This window comes from Phlebotomus papatasi, chromosome 2, assembly GCF_024763615.1.
Source record: "Phlebotomus papatasi isolate M1 chromosome 2, Ppap_2.1, whole genome shotgun sequence".
Lineage (NCBI taxonomy): Eukaryota > Metazoa > Arthropoda > Insecta > Diptera > Psychodidae > Phlebotomus > Phlebotomus papatasi.
In genome coordinates, this window is record NC_077223.1 from 110,047,687 (window position 1) to 110,067,422 (window position 19,736).

General features: G+C 33.5%; 1 protein-coding gene across 1 annotated transcript in view; it reads left to right on the forward strand.

Moving 5' to 3' along the window:
* LOC129800799 (regulator of G-protein signaling 17) overlaps positions 1 to 19,736 on the forward strand; it is a 35,583-nt gene continuing 15,847 nt past the window's right edge. The window contains exons 1-4 of the mRNA XM_055845463.1: positions 1 to 799; positions 16,527 to 16,684; positions 16,745 to 16,942; positions 17,633 to 17,641. Coding sequence (XP_055701438.1) covers positions 16,746 to 16,942; positions 17,633 to 17,641 — 206 coding nt within the window. The 5' untranslated portion in view covers positions 1 to 799; positions 16,527 to 16,684; position 16,745. The remainder of the gene's footprint in view (positions 800 to 16,526; positions 16,685 to 16,744; positions 16,943 to 17,632; positions 17,642 to 19,736) is intronic.

Below are 19,736 nucleotides of genomic sequence, written 5' to 3' on the forward strand. Positions count from 1 at the left end.
TCTCTATGTACTTTGGCGCCTGCGTGTTTTTCCACAGAAGGTGGCCCGCCATATTGCTTTGGTATCGCCCTTATGTGGATGAGTCCGAGCACATAGTGTTGTGGCTGCTCCGCGAATCTCTGTGTGTGGTGTGTGTGGTCACCAGGGACGTGCGGATCAAGTGGAAGTGCATCCAGGGGCAGTGGAAAAGTGCTGGGAAAATTGTGTTCAGACGGTGCTACGGGCGCCAGGGAAGAGCTGAGTCTTGGGGTAGTGCTTTGGACCACAGAGGCCAGGGAAATTCACCTCGCCCTCGGCTGGAATCAATCAAATTTTGACCTACAACATTTCATCCTATCCAGGGCTTCCTCAGAGGCTCTTACAGCAATCCCTCCTCCCCTGAAAAAAAAAAGTGTGAAAATTTGGGTCACATTCTCTGGCTCGTTTCTTTTTTTTTTTCTTCTTCTCACTGATCCTCTCCAGTGCGTGAAAAGTCGTGAGCGTGTTGGTGAGAAAATTTTCCTTCCCGGACTATTTCTCTCAGCTCTCTCGCTCTCAGCTGGTTCTTCGTTTTTTTTTTTTGTGGTGGGCAGACACACATCGCAGAGGCTAAATTCCCGTGGAGACATTTCCTGGCCACTCAGGAAAGCCCATTCCTCCTGCGATTGAATTCCCAGTTTGTGATGGAAATCCCACTATAGAGTGATGTGTTCAGTGAAGTGCCAGTGATTCCAGGGGCCATAGCCCAATCCGGAAACAGAGACTCCAGTGGGGGCAGGTTGTTTTTCCAAAAGTGCAAGAGTGTTGGTGGTGAAAACAGGTGAGCACAGAAAGAAAAAAAACCACTTCAGCCCAGGCTCTTTTACCTTTATTTTCTTTAAAACGTTTTTTTTTTATATTTCATAAATACCTATCAAAAAATCAATAAGATTTTTTTAAGCATTATTTCATTTAAAATCCTGTCCAAAATCGCCATTTCTCCCGTTGTGCAAAGCGAAAGAGTTAAATTAAAGCTCATCTGGGGCTTTACAATTCGGAACAAAGGATTCAATTTAACGCTCTCTAAAGTTTCCGGACATACAAATCTTAGTGCTTTTGTTTGGCTTTTTGAGTAAGAACAGATGGCATAAAATGCATCAAAACCTTCTGGTTCTACTACTCTTGGCTTTTATGCTATCTATTGGCTTTTCGATAGAGAATTAATACAATTCTGAAGTTTAATATAGGGTAAAGTGATATAATTTGGAATTAGTGTTATAAGTTGGACAATTCGCCTGTATAAATTGGACATGGCTTTTTTCTTGATAAATACAGTACAAAACTTGTTTTTAAGCACAAGGAACCAAATTATAAAACTAAAGCATTTAAAATATACAAATAAAAATGAAGTACTAAATTTATCAAGCCAAAAAACCCTGTCCAAATTGTACCATTGTCCAACTTGTACCACTGTCCAAATTGTACCACTTTACCCTAATTAAAAATCATAGTTTGAAAATTTTTAAAGGACAATAAGGGCTATAAAATCCATCTAAAACCTTCTGAATGCTAAAAAAAAAATTTCATCAAAAATCTCATTCATTCATCATTTCAAAAATCTGAAAATTTTTAAAGGACAATAAGGGCTATAAAATCCATCTAAAACCTTCTGAATGCTACTATTCTAACTGTGAAAAAGCAAAAAAGCTTTTCTAACATTTTTTAGGGAGAAGTATTGCTTAGAAGCTCAAAAAGCTATCTTAGATATCCTTTAGGAACTTCAGAAAGCTTTATTCTCGGATTTAAAGCTTTTAAAATTTTAGATTGACTATATTTCAATAAAAAAAACAGAAGAAAAATGTCTTCTACAGCTTCAAAATTGTCTTGTGGCTTTAAACGAAAGCATCTTTAAGATTATTCAATAAGGAAAAGTAAAATAGAGTCCCTTTAGTTACTTTAGAAGCTTCAATCCTAGCTTTAACTGTTTCTAAAAGCTCTACTTTTTAAAGAAAAGTACAAAGACCTGAAAGTTCATCCGAAAACTCCATATTGCACAAATTTTTACTTAAAATTGAACAGAAAGCTCCTTAAGGAGTTCTGAAATGATAAACACATGTTCTAGCTTTAAAATTCCATGAACTTCTAATAAAAAATATGGAAAATTATAATCCGGTTTTAAAAAAGCTCTTTTAGAAGTTTCCTCAATAAAAAACAAATGTTACAGTACCATACAGAAGCTTTATAATGTTTTCATTCTATTCTTTATAAAAAAAACTTTGACTTGGCCAATTTGAAACCTTGTAGAATAAAAAAAATTAAATTTCTTTTTAAGGATTTCTGGGTATTTCCAGATGTCCTGAAATTAAATTTAGTCGAAGCTTTATTCAGGACTTTTTAAAAAAGTACATGCTTTATCTTTTAAACTTTTGGATGAGGTTCAGTTTTGTCTTTAGGATGGATTTGTGGCTTTTCGAGAAGTTCTTAGACTGAATAAGTCCATTAAGTCCACAAGAAGATACAGGACGTTCTTATTGTCTTAAAGCTCCTTTGGATGCTTTTTAGGAAAAATAAAATAAAGAAAACTGTTTTTGAAAACTTTTGGATGTTCTTAACTTACGTTGAAAAAGATCAGTGAAGAAGGATCTCAGAAAGTTTAGATTTCCTCAATCTTGGTTCCGATATATCAAAAAGCTCTATTTAGGGCTTTCTGAAGGCCTTGACAGACCTGAGAATTAGCCAGGGAAGTGACATTAGCTCTGAAAAATGTGACAAATTTTAGTGTATTTTTTTCCAGTTTTCGTACACATTTCCTGAGATATCTTCAAAACTACGTAGGTTGCCAATTTGGGGTTTTTGGTTGCCTCTTCGTTATTAATTTGGCTTTTATTTTGTATTAGTATTATTTGCTAATTCATTCTACAATGACAGAAAACAACTAATAAACTCAAAAGTTTTTTCGGCACGCTAGAAACATATGGGAAAAATAGGAAACGTCATGCCCCTGGAATTACCTGAAAGACGGTTTAGCGTAACTAAATTCAAAATAATGACTAAACTGCATTTCTGTTATTTTCCACTAAGGCGCCTCTCGGCTTAAGTCGTAAATGTGTCAAAGACATAAGTACAAGCAGTTAGAAAAATTATATAAAAGCTCTTGTGCGCATTATTTTTGATTTTCAATTCTATAAAAGTCCTCCGAAAACTGCTTAAAAAAATATGGTTGAAAAAGTATCTGTAATAACTTCCCGAATTGTTAAATTTTGGGTTTGAAGGTGGAAAACCCTGTGTCATGCTTTTTTTAGAAGAAAAATTGATCAGAAGATTCCTCCAAAAGCTCAGCTATTTATTAGATGAGATCATATATTCTGTCAGTAGAAGAGGTAAAAAGTTTGGAGTGGTATATCTCAGCTCCTGATGAACATAATTGGATGAGTGAACTATTGTTGGAAAGCTTGGTTCATTAGCTTTCAGAATCTGGTATATGTAATTGGCTATGGGTAAATCATGGTCATCCAGAACCATTTATGTCGAAGAAGACACTTTTTGCAGCGTCATTTTTGACCATCTGCTACTGGGACGAGGAGTAAGCCACAATTCTCGCACAAGGACTATTTGTTAGAGGAACTCAAAAGGTACAATTTGTGGAAGAAACTTTTTTTTTTTGGACATCTTCCTTTTTTCTATTCATCCACTTTTGCAAGAATTTTGAAGTGTTAAACGCAAGGAAAAAATTACAAAAATCCTAAAAGAGTGGTTTCTGGAGGGGAAGGATAGACGTGGGGATGAAATTGATATGATATTTGGATTCCTTGGATCAACTTATGGGGGAGTACTTAGAACATTCCAAGTCGATATCTTCATTAGTTTGTCCAGAAAATGAGATAGAAGGATTTCTGTCATTTTTTTCTATGCGTATAAAATGTTAAAATTCTTGCAAAAGTGGATAAATAAAAAAAAGTAAGATGTCCAAGAAAAAAGTTTCTTCCACAAATTATACCCTTTGAGTTCCTCTAACAAACAGTCCATGTGCGAGAAAAGTGGGTCACTCCTGGTCCCAGCAGTAGATGGTCAAAAATGACGCTGCAAAAAGTGTCTTCTTCGACATAAATGGTTCTGGATGACCATGATTTACCCATAGCCAATTACATATACCAGATTCTGAAAGCTAATGAACCAAGCTTTCCAACAATAGTTCACTCATCCAATTATGTTCATCAGGAGCTGAGATATACCACTCCAAACTTTTGACCTCTTCTACTGACAGAATATATGATCTCATCTAATATATAGCTATTATTCAATCAATTTTCAAAAAGTTAAAAAAAAATGTCTTAAGGTATCTTTAAGAAAGAATCCAACCAGAAGCATCTGCATACTTTTTTCAATAATTTGAAAATAGCTGAAAGCTCTACTTCGGGCTTTTCAAGTAAGAAAAGTCTTCAGGAAAATCCTGCAAAAGTTCTTAGGCGCTATAATCTTATCTTTTTCAGATACAAAAAATTCTTTAGAGCCCCCTTATAAAAGAATTGAGGATAAAAATTTCCTCTATAACTTCCAGTTGGTGCAGTCTAGTAGGTGCAGTCTAGCAAAAGAATTAAAAAAGCTTTTTTTCATGGGTTTTCGAAAAAAAAGTTCTTGTAACATGTTTCCAAAACCGATTTAAAAGTTCAATTGCTTATTGAAAAAATTCTGAAAACAGATTTTTGAAGCATCTTATAGAGATGAATTTTGTGCTAGATGCTACCTTCTGAAGGTCCTGGAGGTCCTGGATATTGTAATCCTGTTTTTAAGACAACCTTAAATAAGATTTGAAAATTTTAGTAGAGAAAACTGGCACGAAACTTTCTAAAAGCTTTTGGGTACCTTTCTTCTAGTGTTTAAAAAACTTGCAAAGCTATCACTGGGCTTTCTTAAGAAAGCGCAAAAGATATCCAAAAAAATTCTGAGGAATTTAATTATGAATTTCGTTGTAAAGCTCCCACTTACTTTGCTCCTGAATTTTAAAGAAATGAAAAGCTCTTTTGGGGCTGCCTTAGGGAAGAACAAATGCAAGATATCTTTTATAGCAGCTTTTAATTGACTAAATCCAGGATCTGAGGCACTCGAAAAGCTTTTTTTGGATCTCTTGTGTTAGAAAAGATCTTTAAAAAAAATTCCAAAAAAGCTCATAGGTAGGGGAAACTGGGGCACCGCCGTACAAGGGGTAGCACCGAACACTATGATTTTTTAATTAGATCAACTGAAAAAGTGGTCGTCATAGTCCAAGTAGTTCAGAAATAAAAATTAGTGTTTGGTGCTACCCCAGGTCCGATAATGCTCCAGTTTCCCCTGTGGGAAGGTTATCAGATTTCGCACATATTCTAACTTCGAACGCTTCATATTTGTCCCTTATTCCTTTAACTTTTCTGACTTATTTTTCAGGAAATGTGTGACTTAAGATTAGCTATTAAAATATATTGCCACAAGGTCAGATTCACTAAAAGAATAAGGGAAAAATATGAAGACTTCGAAACTAAATTGTGTTCGAAGCTAGAGTATGTGCGAAGCATAAAGACCCATTAATTATTTCAGGTTATTAGTCCAAAGAAGTTGTCTTAACCCATTCAGTCAATGTACCAGAAATACTTGAGATAGAATGTTCATATTTTGAGATTAGTTTCCTACAGATTAATAGATGAACTTTTTGAAAAGAAATTTTTTTTATCTATTATGGGGGCGCGGGGAGCCCCTGTCAACACACACGCCTTAACGGTCGCGGAATTTAAATTCTTTGCATTAATTCATTACAAACTCTATTGATTTAGATAGATTAACTATTCAAGAAAACAAATTGGCAACTAGAATTCAAATCAGGAGAGAGGAAGGAGGTCAAATTTTAACAAATTCGACGGGATGTCGAATTTTCCGGCCGCCATTTTAAGCAAAAATTTTGCATAACATTCCGCGAAGCAAGAAAACAATAGCAAAATGTATTTTCATCTCTGTCGGACTATTTTTTCCAAGTAATTGAAGAACTAAAGTTACTAAAAATCCATTCCTGACAACAATTCGGATAAAAATTGCGCAGGAATAAATCATCTAAAATCACTCAATTTGCGTATGATGTATAATACCATGGTAAGGAATGGGTTAATGCTTCGAAAACTTCTTGGAACTTCTTTCTTCAGCTGAACACTTTCTACAGAATCTTCTATAGATGCTTCAATTCAGGTTTTAAGGAAATTTATAACTCTATTAAGGGTATTTCAAATAGAAAACCATCAGCAAATAACAATATGGGCAAAAGCGATACTTTCTGATGACTCAACCTTTCGAACAACTAGCTCAAATACCTTAAATTTTCTGAAAAGAACCTCAGATTAAATCTATTAAGAACATAGGCCAAAATGAAAAAAAAAATTGAGTTGAGAGCGTTTTCTCTTAATAGTTCCAAGCTTTTTACAGGAGTCCTTTATTCTGGCTTCTTAATGATAAGCAAAAGCAATATATTCCTTTTAAAATCCTCCGGACATTTCAGTTTTTCATTTTTTGCTTTGAGCCAAATAAAAAGGTCCATTTAAAGCTTTATTGAATGCGTGATAAGGAAAGTTTTCCAAAAGTCTCTGATCGCTTTATTCCTAATATCATTTAAGGAACTAAGAAAGCTCGCTTATGGATACCTTTATTATGAAATTTAGACGGGAAAATCCTTGTTGAAGCTCCTGGATGCATCGGTGTTGACCAGAAAAAGCCCCACATATTCTACCCACTCAAAATCTGTTTTGTAAATTCTGGATTGGGCGTCTTATCTGGCCCAGAGAGCTCATTTAAGTACATCCAACTGATAACTCCAGCCCAAATATTTGTTCAGCTTTAAGGGGGACTCCAGTCTCACCCGAAAAAGCTCTCAATTATTATTATTTTTCCACCTCTCTTGGCCCTCCCCTTTTTTTCGGCTGCCTTCACATCCATCTTTTTCTTTTCACCTCTCGCATGCTCACATCCAATTCCTCGCCCCCGCGTGAAAATTCCCACCCCGAATTGGGGCGCATGGGTATGTGTGTGTGTGTGTATGTGCGAAAATTGGGAAATCTTTCGGCTGTGCGCGAAAGGATGGAAATGTTTCATTGAACTTGCCCCCATTTCCACATAGTCACTAACTAAACTAGAGTAGGGAAAAAGATCCCCCGAATTTTCATTGATTTTCCATCAATTGTGCCACTCTTGAGCCTCCTGTTTTCACGTGGAAGTGCTGATAGTTTTGCTGATTTTAAATTAAAATCCAATAAATGCCGTTTAGATTTGCTATGCAGCTCATGAAATATTAAGTGTGACGAAGGGGTTGTCATCAGGCCAAATGGATGCATATATTAATTAAAATTAAACAAAAAATATGTGAATTATTGATTATGCGTCAGAAAATAATTATTGTAGCTCACAAATTACAGTTTATCATCATTTTATTAATTGAACTGAAATATCGAGAGCTCTTTACAGAAAAATGAAACTGTTTTTGAAATATTTAGTGGCTTTTTGATGTGCTTAATTATTATTATTATTATTATTATTATGTTATAGTAATCATGCCGAGGATTGATTGGTTTACATTCATTTGGATATATTTTTTATTACTTTACTGCGTTTTATTATTTTTTCAAATTATAAACAATGAATATAATTTATTTTTAAAATGTTGTATAGTAGAGACAAGTGTTTTACTCCATTGAGGATGCATACATGTTCAGTTTCAACATTTTTAACTTAATTTAAATCAATTCAGATGAAATATTGACTAAAAGACCCGCATTAAATAGTTTTAAAAGAATAATTTTTTCTTTGACAAAATTCACCACTTGTGGCCACTTAGGTCACCCGCTTAATTTGCAGCTAAAAATTCAATTTATTTGGATATTCTTTGCTGTCATTAATTAAGGAACACTTTACAAACTTCAAAACCTTCAATAGATATCAATTGTTAATAAAAGATCTAATGAAAAACTGTTTAATATTGAAAGAAACACCTTTTGACACTTTAAGACCTCGTATCAGGATTTATGGACACCCTACTCTGTGTCATTTGGAATACGAAATTCGAACACTTATCCTTATCGAAAAACGCAGATTAATGAAAAAATGTTATATAACTTAGATTTTATTGGATGCATTAAATAAATTTCAACATTATGACAAAAATGTCAATAGGGGTTCATTGTCGAAGAGGTGTTCCTTCGACCCTACTATCAGGAAAAATCTCTTACAAAATTTTTGCAAACTACAGGGAGTTCCGCTTTGAAAGAATTAACTTCAGTGACACAGTAAATTTGCATATCTGCAGGAGATATCTTTGGGATAAGTTATGGATAGAGTTGGTAAATTTCAAGAAATTTCATGAATTTCCGCCTAAAGTAGGTGGCGACTGCTGTGAAATTTCTGAAATTTTACCATCTCTAGTTATGGAAAAGCCATGATGAATGTCAGACTTTTTTGGTGCCAATTTTTCAGCTTATTTTCTGCACCGATTGTTCATAATAAATGTATTTCAAATTTACTGCGCGAAAAAGAATTTGCATACATTTAGGAGCGTTTTAAAAATTCTTTTATAAATGAGCTCCCATTAGTAGGCATTTCATATCAAATCCTTTCAGTCTGTTTTCTCTCAAGCCAGAACTTAGGTAATTAATACAAAAGACCTTTACCTTTAATCAATGATCCCAAAGCCTTCAGTATATAACAGTTTGGGATAAATCTTTACCGACAAATTTTACAGGCTTTATTTTCGAGGATCATCCAGAGTCTATTTGGGCCCTTAGGAGTCACTGGTCTTTAACATATTGCAACTGTTAAAAAAAGAAATAAAGAAAAACTGATTTAGTCTTATGTATTTATTTATTTTTTTATTTGTCTTGATAAAAAACTATAATAGGTATTTTGGAAAATTAAACGTTTTATATTAAATCTACTATGAAATGGTCTTCTTTATACAATCAATAACTTAGCATTTTTTTCAATATATTGTCTATCTCAAAAACAATCATTTCTTCTGATCGTTGAATTCACCACTTATGGCCAATTATAGATCTTATGCTTAATTTGCAGATAATGTAGTAATGCTTATTTGGTCTTCTTGGGCTGCATTGTTATAAAACAAAATAATGGCCCCTAATTAACCTAACAAAATAATTAAGAAGAAAATAATGGCCCCTACACATTGCTTTTTAAAGAAAGTTTTCCCTATAATTGTGGTCAAAAAAAAACATAAAACTTTATTTTAAAACGGAAATTTCTGACGAAAATTTCTTCTAGTGTGTAGGCGCCATTATATATTATTGTTTCATTCTTAAATTTTTATTTTAAATTATTTTTTGGTAGAGTATACCAGGGCAGAATTGACTACAGAAAGGAAAGAATATTGAAGAAACCAATATTTATTCGAAGTAAACTATTTTTAATGGTTATTTAATCCAACAATGCCTTTTTAAGAAACTTTTATTTTAGAAAAAACATTAATGTTTAAAACAAAATTAATGTTAAGGAATTAAATTAAGAGGTTTCACAATTAGTATTTTACGATATAATAGTTTGCTTAAAGGAAGATACAGTTTATGTTTAGAGTATTAATAAAAAATAATATTTTTCAATATTATTTGCACGTCAAGTAACCTAAGGCATTTATATAATTCAGTTAATTGCAAGTTTAGTCGATGTTAAAGTTATTAGCCAGAAAATATTTATACAGAATCCTGAATATAAAATTTGTAACTTTAAAATTGTAAATTTAAACCCCAATTTAATTGTTTTTCAGTCAAGGAAGGTTACTTTTAAGTTAATAGTAAAAGGGGTGACAAAGCGTGCTTACCATGCTCTGCGAAATGCTCAAATTCAGCAAAGCATTATTCGAAAGGGAGAGTACTTTCATCTACTTTTATTAAGTACAGATCGCCATTTATAGTCCAAAGTCAACTTCATTAATGTTCCAAAAAATTTATTCTGTGTCATGATAGAGGCATGTCAATCAATAATTATAAATTTAGAGATTGTTTTTTGATTGGCTTTGGTGTCCGATTTTCAATGAGACTATTCATAAATCCTGGAAATGCTGGCAATTAATAAAATATTTAGAGGTCTAAATCAGGGATATTGGTTTTAGTTTAACAGCATCAATTGTTATTAATAGACTTCTAATTGACAAAATAGACAATTGGATACACAATATTTTCATTATTTTTGCTATAAGAACAATGACCGTTAATTTATGATTGTTTGGCAAGCTATCAATTCAAACTTACGAAAAAAATTATGAAATAATGGCTCCGGTACACCTTTTAGATTAGGAAAACTTCATGAAATCGAAATTCAAATCCTTTTCTTTCTCAAGCGCTTTGAATTTGTCTATTTCATTCTTTCGCACTCCAAATTCGATTGAACTAAATTGATTTTATTGTGATGTTTAAAAGAAGAAAAAGAAGAATGCGAAAGAATGAGATGGACATACGCAATGTGTGTAAGAAAGAAAAGGATTCGAATTTCGACTTCATGAAATTTGCCAGAACCATCACTGATCATTTTAAATTTATCGACCAATTTGAAGTTTCAATTTACCAAAACTAAAAATGTTTCTCTATTCCTTTTTGATGTTTTGCATATTATTAATGTTTTTCTTTTTGTATTAAATAAACAAAATGTAACTAATAATATCAATTCGAAAACTTTTTAATTAATTTCATTTCTCATATTCCTACATAAACATTTTTGTTGAATCCTAATTATACAATAAGAAGTTTTGGTTTAACATCCGTGAAAGTACAAGAAGTGCATTTTGTTGGTGGATATTTGCTTGGCAGAATCTTTGAAGCATAAAAAATTTCCAAGGGAAAAACTTTGAAGCCAACAAAGTTTTACATTGAAAGGATTCACGGGAAAAGGAGTTAAGATTTTAATCAATTTTGTGAGAGATGACGAAAAAGCGAAAATGCATTGTTTTTGGGTGATGGAGAAAGTTTTCCAACTTCAACATTTGGATATAAATTTTACAACGATCTACTATCAAAATCCCATCATACTTCTCCATCCCTTTTTTTTTGGCATTCTCTCTGGGATGCAAAAATGTAACTTTGTCGTGAAAAGCGGAAAAACTGGAGTATAGATGACTTCAAAGGGAACAAAATACAAAATACAATTTCCCTGAGAATTTTCCCACTGCACTCCAAAAAAAAAATCCCATGCAAAAGCACTAAAACAGGAAATTCAAGTGCTTTTCTTCTGGCTCAAAAGACTTATCATATCTGCTGTAATCGCATCTTAAAATAGAGAAACGTTTGCTGCATTTTTCTCATTGTACATTAAAGATTGACGGAGAGACTAGAAGATGAAACATAAATTTTGCAGAGCGGAAATATATGTTTTAGCACAAAGAAAATGCAGCTTATGTTAAAATTATAAAATGCACAATAGCTCTCTTTGAGTATTTGCATATCCTCCTCAAGAATTGAGTTTTTATTAATTCAAAATAACACAACTATATATACGTTCTTAAAACTCAAATTTGCTCCTTTGTGTACTTTTCTCAAAATAAATTCATAACCAAAATATATTTTAAACCTTAAGCTGCAAGAGAGTTCTTGTTATTTAACATTGAGGCAGACATTATTGCAAGACTCTCAAGTAATTAAATAGCTTAAGGAATACACATACCGCGAAGCTCAGATAATGCTAACTTTATTTGAAGTTTATACTTCATGAAGTGAACATATCTGAATTTAGCATGATGTATGAAACAATTAAAGAGAAACTAAGATGTTAATTATTCAAAGATCTTAAAATGTTTTTGACTGCTGGATGTTTTGTGAATCTTCCCTAATGGCTTCTCCACACTAGAGAAATTTATGTCCATATTGAAGTAAATTCCCTACGCCTGTGTAGGAAAAACTCTTCAATATGGACATAAATTTCTCTAGTGTGTAGAAGTCATAAATATCTAAGACGGGTAAACTCCATACAAAGCAAGAAAAATATTAATTTTAGTTAATAAGTTACCCTGAATAAGTTATGATAAGCCCAAAAGATGATTATCGAAAGAAACACTAGAATCCTTACGTTCAAAAACAGCTTTTCCGATTTGAGAGCTCTCTCTGATTGGGATTTTTTATAGAGGAAAGTACTCTCCCTTGGAACGTTCATGAATAAAGAAAATTCACATTATTCGAAGGCATGAACGTTCGAAGGGAAAGTACTTATTCCTACTCGGTCAAAATCCCGAAAGCCAAAATCTCGAAAGCCAAAATCCCAAACGCCAAAATTCCGAAAGGCAAAATCCCGAAAGGTCCAAAATCCCGAATGCCAGAATCCCGAATTCTTAAAAGTGTGAATTCTTAAAAGGATTTTAAACATTCGGGATTTTGGCTTTCGGGATTTTGGGTGCCACCGCTTCCTATATACACAGTTGGTTTTGCACAAAATGCCGTTGATATTCGAAGACTTCAAACTTTATTTCGAATTTTCAAGCAATGCTTTCGCACAAGATGGAGAAAATTTATGAAGTATTACAAAAGACCTATTAAATAAAAATCCTTATTATAAAAATAATATTGAATTGAACCTTCCTCTTTTGATTTTCCTCAGAACAAAACAAAAATAGACACATTTTGACGCTCGTGACATTTCGAAATTCGATCAAGAAGTGCTTCGGCCATCATGCGGATAAAACGAGGAGTAACATTGTTTTTCTTTGGCTTTCTTTTGGCGAATTTCGAAAATTCAAATCTACGAGTTGCTTTATAAGGAAATATCCAGCGAGAACCAAATGTTAACTGATTACAATTCAGCGGAAAACATATGTATATCCAGCTGAATTCTACTAATTTTAAAACGAAATTCGCGCGCAATGACATTTTCATATATTTGGTTAGCACTTTTTGTACAAGAACTGATAAACGGTCAGCATCATGTTTTGGTTGATCGACTTATCAATAATAATGCTGAATACGCTGCCTGAAAGATGTGTTCGCTCAGTAAGTTCATGAAAAGTTCTACTATTCTGAAATTCCACAAAACTACACAAAACTTTGTTTTTTTGACGTCGTTGACGATTGAACTGCCAAGAATACCGAAAATTCGAAATGGAAGAGAACAACCAGTGCTAAAGCAACGAATACGTGAACTTGCACTTTAGATTTTCGGTCATTTTAGAATATCTCTGGCTTGGTTTTGGAGTGTCTGGAGTGGCTTTTCGAAGGATTAGTACTGAACAAAACCTTTCTAGTTAACTGAACATAACCTCAATCAACGTTCTTACATACTATTTTCGTGCGAACTTAAAGAGAAAGAAAATTCCAAAATCATGTTTTTTCTTTTATTTATTTCGAAAAAGGCTCCTATGATTTCTTTAATTTTCGAATATATTTTAGAGGTAGTCAAGGCGAATATATCATCCTTGGACACCTGTTCAAAAACCATTTCGTTATCGAATTTTCGAACATCAAAGTTTAACCACTTTGGAATGCCTATATTTGAACTCATTTGCTTGAAATTAGATTTTTTTTCTAAGATCTTGAAATTTCAAACCAGATTGCATTGAATTTAATCGGTAATATGCCCGTAAATGATTTACCTTTCTCCGATTTACTTTTTTATTTGTTCGTATGCTTACTTACTCGTGCAAAAATATTCTAAAATCTACTTTTTTTAAGCAAATTTCTTATTTACGAATGATTTTTTGAATTTATCAATCAATTTAATCGTTGGTAAAGCTTATGTTCCCAAAAAGATACTCTAAGACGGGCTTCATATCTAAGACTTAGCTGTATAGATTGCTGTCATTTTTCAAAAAGCACTACTTCTAAGAAAGTTTTCACCTAGTATTGTTTATTAACAGGAATTTTCTTATATTTTGAAAGTCATTGCAATTTCTTGTTTTGTTTTGAAAATCCAAACCTCCAGGAACCATGCTAATTCTCTAGTTTGAAAATGCCATAACGATTTAATACGTAACCTAAAAAAACTAAATCTTACACTTCCTCAAACGCAGGAATCGCAATTTAATTTACTTTATAATTATTTTTATTCACAATACAATTTCTATACATAACCACAATAAGTCTTCTATTTATTTAATTTTAATCTCATAAATAGACTGAAACAAATTCCCCAAAGTATTTTAGATTCCTCAGAATGAGGTTAGAGGCTAGAAATTCCCTGCAGTGTGTTAATTATAATCTCAATAATTCGAGCCTCTTTTTACCCCCAAAGTTATTCAACACAAAATGAACAGACACTTTCTGCATAAACAATAAATTATTATCTCATCAGTAGGTAAATCTTGTGATATATTTCTGCAGTTACCAAAGAATATTTAATATAACCTCAAATTCCTGAATTTTTCATATCTCTCATTTTAATTTTTTATTTAAACATCTCTTGGTACTGCAATAGAATTGATTTAAGGTTTGCAGTTCTGCAAAATGTTTTAATTTTGTCTGGTTGATACTTGATGGTTGGAAACGCTGATTAAAAAACATCATACAACATAACCTCAAAAACTCTAACCCGTTTCTCTTCTGTTTATTTATCAACTGAATTTTTGTTTTCAGCGTAAATAAAATAAGTTGAGTCAAGGCAAATAAATCTCTATATTAAATTTTATTATTTTTCCTGAGGAACTCAAATATCTCTGACATTTAAGAACTTTAGAGACATAACCCCAAAACATATCGTTTTACATCATTATTAGACCGTTATGTTTGTTTCCTATTTGAACCAAGTGACTCTACGTAGTTACCTACAATTCTTTAAAACATTTCATACTTTGACAAAGGAGTATGAGCTATGTTGAGAAGCTTTGTAAACATAACCTCAAAATATCCTACATCAGGTATTGCTCTGCTTAGTTGCTTTTTTTTAGTTTAGAGTCAAAATGAAATTATTTAATATAAAGTGATTGATATTTAACTGCGTATTTCTTGTATTTATACGCTGACATTTTAAAGCTTTCGAAACATAACCTAGAATTCTCTAATCAATTTCTCGGTTTCTGTATAAAATTTCACTATAACACACCTAAGGAAATTTAATTGAGAAACAAGATTAAAGTGGATGGTATTTAGATCCAATCCGTATTTATTTTTATATACAAAATCCTATCACAATCATTACCATAGAAATTGTTCTAATGCAGACTACAAAAATTCTAGGTTAATTGAATTTACACACCATACATTCACATTGTGTTAGTTTCTTAATTAAATTTCGTTGGGTGTATTCGTACTTCATCAGAGGATTATAGGTAGAATGGATGGAAGCCTAACAAACATAACCTCAAATTTTAAAGAGATTCAAGAGGTTGTCTTTTATCTCTCCTGTCGATTGACTAAAATCATACACCACGTAAGTAGAAGGACTAAAATAGATCATTAGTACCGCCGCACTTGGTTTAAACTTCTCAGAACATAACCTCAAATCAAATTAAATTAACATAACCCCAATTAAAGTTGTAGGTGGCAAAAACTTATGTGTACAATTGTTCTCTCGTTTTTTTTTTTATGTGAGTTGAAGAAAAATCTATTTCAAGTGGTTTTGCAAAATGTAATTTATGACTTAAAAATTGTATGTGAACCCTGAAGTAGCCCAAGAAGCAATTTTTACTTAAAATAGTCTTGTAGAATTCCTTAAGTAAGGAACTATAGAACCAAAAGTCTTTTTATTTACTTATATCGCTCTTGATTCCATCATTGAGATTACTATAAGTAAAATGGCGCACTGGGCACTCAATGGGTCAAGTGGTAGAGCACTCGCTCTAAGATGCAAGTGTCCCGGGTTCGAATCCCTTTAGGTCACCAGGATTTTTTCTGGCGTTAAAGGTGTTCAGATTGCATCCAGTGAGCTTTACTGCACTTGATTACACGGGCATGAGACTGACAACTTCATCCCGTACAAGAAAAAATGATAATGCATGTCTAGAAATCCCCTTGCGGAAAGGCCTTGTTCCTTCATGGAATGTTGTGCCAGCATTATTATTATTATTATTATTAAAGTGGCGCACTCTTAAGGACCTTAAGAACTTCTATAGGAATTTCAACAGAAAATTCTCACTTTAAGTCTTTTAAAAGTATACTAAAAGACTTGTTTAATACTTGGTTCTATAAGGTAGCTATTTTGTTTCTTGAGAGGTCCTAACTAAGGATCGAAACGTGTCGTCGGCCAATAAAAACATAAAGAGCAAGAAAGTCTTAGACCGAATTTCCAACCTCGATTTATTACAGCGAGCAAAGTATGCTGAAAAAAGCAGCGTTTGCAGCATAATGTTGCTGAGTCGATCAGCAAAAATGTGCTGACCGTTCAGCGGTCCTCGAACGAAAGGTGCTAACCAAATACATTCGTTTTCAGCTGAATTGAAATCGGTTAGCATTCGGTGTTTGCTGATCATATCCTAACGGTCGACTCTCAACATTGTAACCTCAAATCCTCATAACATAACCTCAAATTATCATAACCTCTAGCATCTCACCCGGAACTTGCAAATTTTGAATTCAAATGAAGCTTCCGTTGAACTTTTCGTTTTTCAAATTAAGTAAACGAATGAATTTCGCTTGTTTCAGAGAATCTTGAGAATTGTGGAGTGTTCCAGGGCGGCTGAGGAGGCAAAGACAGTGAGGGCATGGCGTTTGAGGTCCATCACTGGAAGGCGACAGAGACGCCAATCGTGAAAAGACTGGATTTGTAAAAGGAGTTCCTACCTCGACGTACAACTTCTTTTGTAAGTTTCCTTTGAAGTTTTTCTTAGCGGAAAAATTGGGTGACTGTTGTGCTTCCTTAGCATGTCCTGCAGCGTTTCGGAGCTGCCAGTGGGGTGTCGACTCCGTGGCATGGGCTCTGCAGCAACACAAGGAGGAGGAGCTCCACTAAATTCCACACTGAGTGGGCCCCAGGAGGCACCAAATGTGGGTCCATTGCGGCGACAACCGTCACAGAAACCGTGCTGTTTCTGCTGGTGCTGCTGCTGTTCCTGCTCCTGGTAAGTCTTCCCATATATCTCAAATGATTTAAGAAGTACACACGCTTGATAAAAGGTATCAATCACACTCAGAATCAGTTTAAAATAAATAATAATCAGCTCTCATTTTGCTTTTAAAATTTAATTTACAAAATGAAACAGATAGAGAGGAAAGGGAAATGCACATAATTAAAAAATCCCAACCCTGTAAATTTACATTTAACATGAAAGCAAATGTTTATTGTACCTTTTACAGTGAATCCTTTAAAATTATAACCGCACAATTTCCTGATATTCAAATTAATCAGTAGCATCAACTCGACAATTATAATTCTCTTAATGAAAATTTTTCGGATAAAGCTGATTTCCCGAATCATGCAAAATCCAACAAATTTCCCACAATATGCTTAAAATTAATATTATCCTCTCAATGGATTAAAATTGACAAAATATCAATAAATTACTCTAGACTAGAGCACCTGCCTAGAGTGACTACCTAGAGCTCATTAAGTTGAGCCAAATCAAGCGTATGTTTCGATGTCCAGTGGCTTTGTGTGAAAGAATTCTCATGTTTTGCCCCCCAATTAATGCCTCTCTTTCTCTGCACGGCTATTCTCCGACCATCAACCCTTTTGTCAACCACCCACCACCCTCCACCATTCTTTGTGACTTCCCGTGGATTTGTGGCATTTCAATGTTGAAACATCCAAGGGCCAAGTGGTGAGTTTATTTTTTCTTTTTCTCAAAAATCCCTTTGCAGAAAATTTTATTTGTCATGTAACAGAGCTTTTTTCGGAGAGAACGCTTTCACTGGAAATCATTTAATTTTCAGTAGAAATTCAATTTATTTCGTTTAAATGATTGGAATTGTTTAATGGCATTCCAATGAAGTGGATTATTGTCATTCAATGTCCATAATGGTTATCACAAAAAAAGGTATTAATAAATGTGGATGAACAAATGGGAATTAAAAAATATGAGGACACAATAATCAATTTTAATACCAATGAATTTGTTGTTAATGCCTTTTACTGGCAATGGATTTTTATTAAACAACGAATTTTATTTCAGTACAATTTTATTAGCAATTAGAATTCAATTTCACTTAGAGTGTGCTCAAAATGTGTCTGCCGCCGACTTATTAGAACAGATCCCAGGAGATAAATGGCAGATACCCCATATGACAAATCTTATGTGTCACAATACTCAGATACAGGGGATGTAGGGAGTTCCACTTTGAACGAAATTTTCGATACCGAAGAAACGCTCACGATACACACACGCTCCTATAACATAGAAAAATTGCATACCAACAGGAGATATCTGGGATATGGAAACTTCGTATTGCACATTTCGTATTGCGAAAACTTCGTATTCTAGTACATTTCGTATTTAACCATTTCGTATTTCACATTTCGTCTTTCATACATTTTGTACAAAAATTGAACAGGCGCTACTGCTTACTTCCGAAAACACAGAAAATTTCCCTATGCCGCAACAATCGTTACAGATAACTTCCCAAAGCACAGAAAATTTCCCTTTGCCTCAACAATCGTTACAGAAAAATTCCCAAAGCATAGAAAATTTCCCTTTGCCTCAACAATCGTTACAGAAAAATTCCGAAAGCACAGAAAATTTCCCTTTGCCTCAACAATCGTTAAAGATAAATTCCCAAAGCATAGAAAATTTCCCTTTGCCTCAACAATCGTTACAGAAAAATTCCCAAAGCATAGAAAATTTCCCTTTGCCTCAACAATCGTTACATAAAAATTCCCAAAGCACAGAAAATTTCCCTTTGTCTCAACAATCGTTACAGATAAATTCCCAAAGCATAGAAAATTTCCCTATGCCTCAACAATCGTTACAGATAAATTCCCAAAGCATAGAAAATTTCCCTTTGCCTCAACAATCGTTAAAGATAAATTCCCAAAGCATAGAAAATTTCCCTTTGCCTCAACAATCGTTAAAGATAAATTCCCAAAGCATAGAAAATTTCCCTTTGCCTCAACAATCGTTACATAAAAATTCCCAAAGCACAGAAAATTTCCCTTTGTCTCAACAATCGTTACAGATAAATTCCCAAAGCATAGAAAATTTCCCTATGCCTCAACAATCGTTACAGATAAATTCCCAAAGCATAGAAAATTTCCCTATGCCTCAACAATCGTTACAGATAAATTCCCAAAGCATAGAAAATTTCCCTATGCCTCAACAGGCGATGCAGATAACTTCAAAATGCACAGAAAATTTCCCTTTGCCCCATACAGGCTATACTGATAATTAGAGCTCGGATTTCGACTTTAAACTCAGACCTGAGGCGCATAGCGCCCTTAACCCCATAAAACTGCAATTCTATTATTTTATTGGTTGATAGGGGGAAGTGGGGCACCTTTCAAAGTGGGGCACCTTTCAAAGTGGGGCACCTTTGAAATTGGGATTTTTACCTATTTTTAAATATAATTGTGCCATATCGCGATATACAGTGCTGTCTCTCTATATGCACACTCTCTATATGCACAGCTTTTGTGTCGGTTGCATTCAAAATCAATTTGTTTACACTTTGACAAAGTAATAAAGAAAATTATTTTCTTGGTAACTAATTTTTCTCGTTTTTAATTATCTTAATTTTATATTTTCTGTCTCATATTATAGTTAAAATAACACGGGAAATTCTAGAACAATAAAAACTATAATAATTTATTAAAAGAAAGAAAAAAACCGTTGGGAATTTCAAAAAAAGTTGTGCATATTCAGAGAGAGAACTGTCAAAAAAAGTACCCAAACTGTGCATATAGCGAGACAGCACTGTAATTTG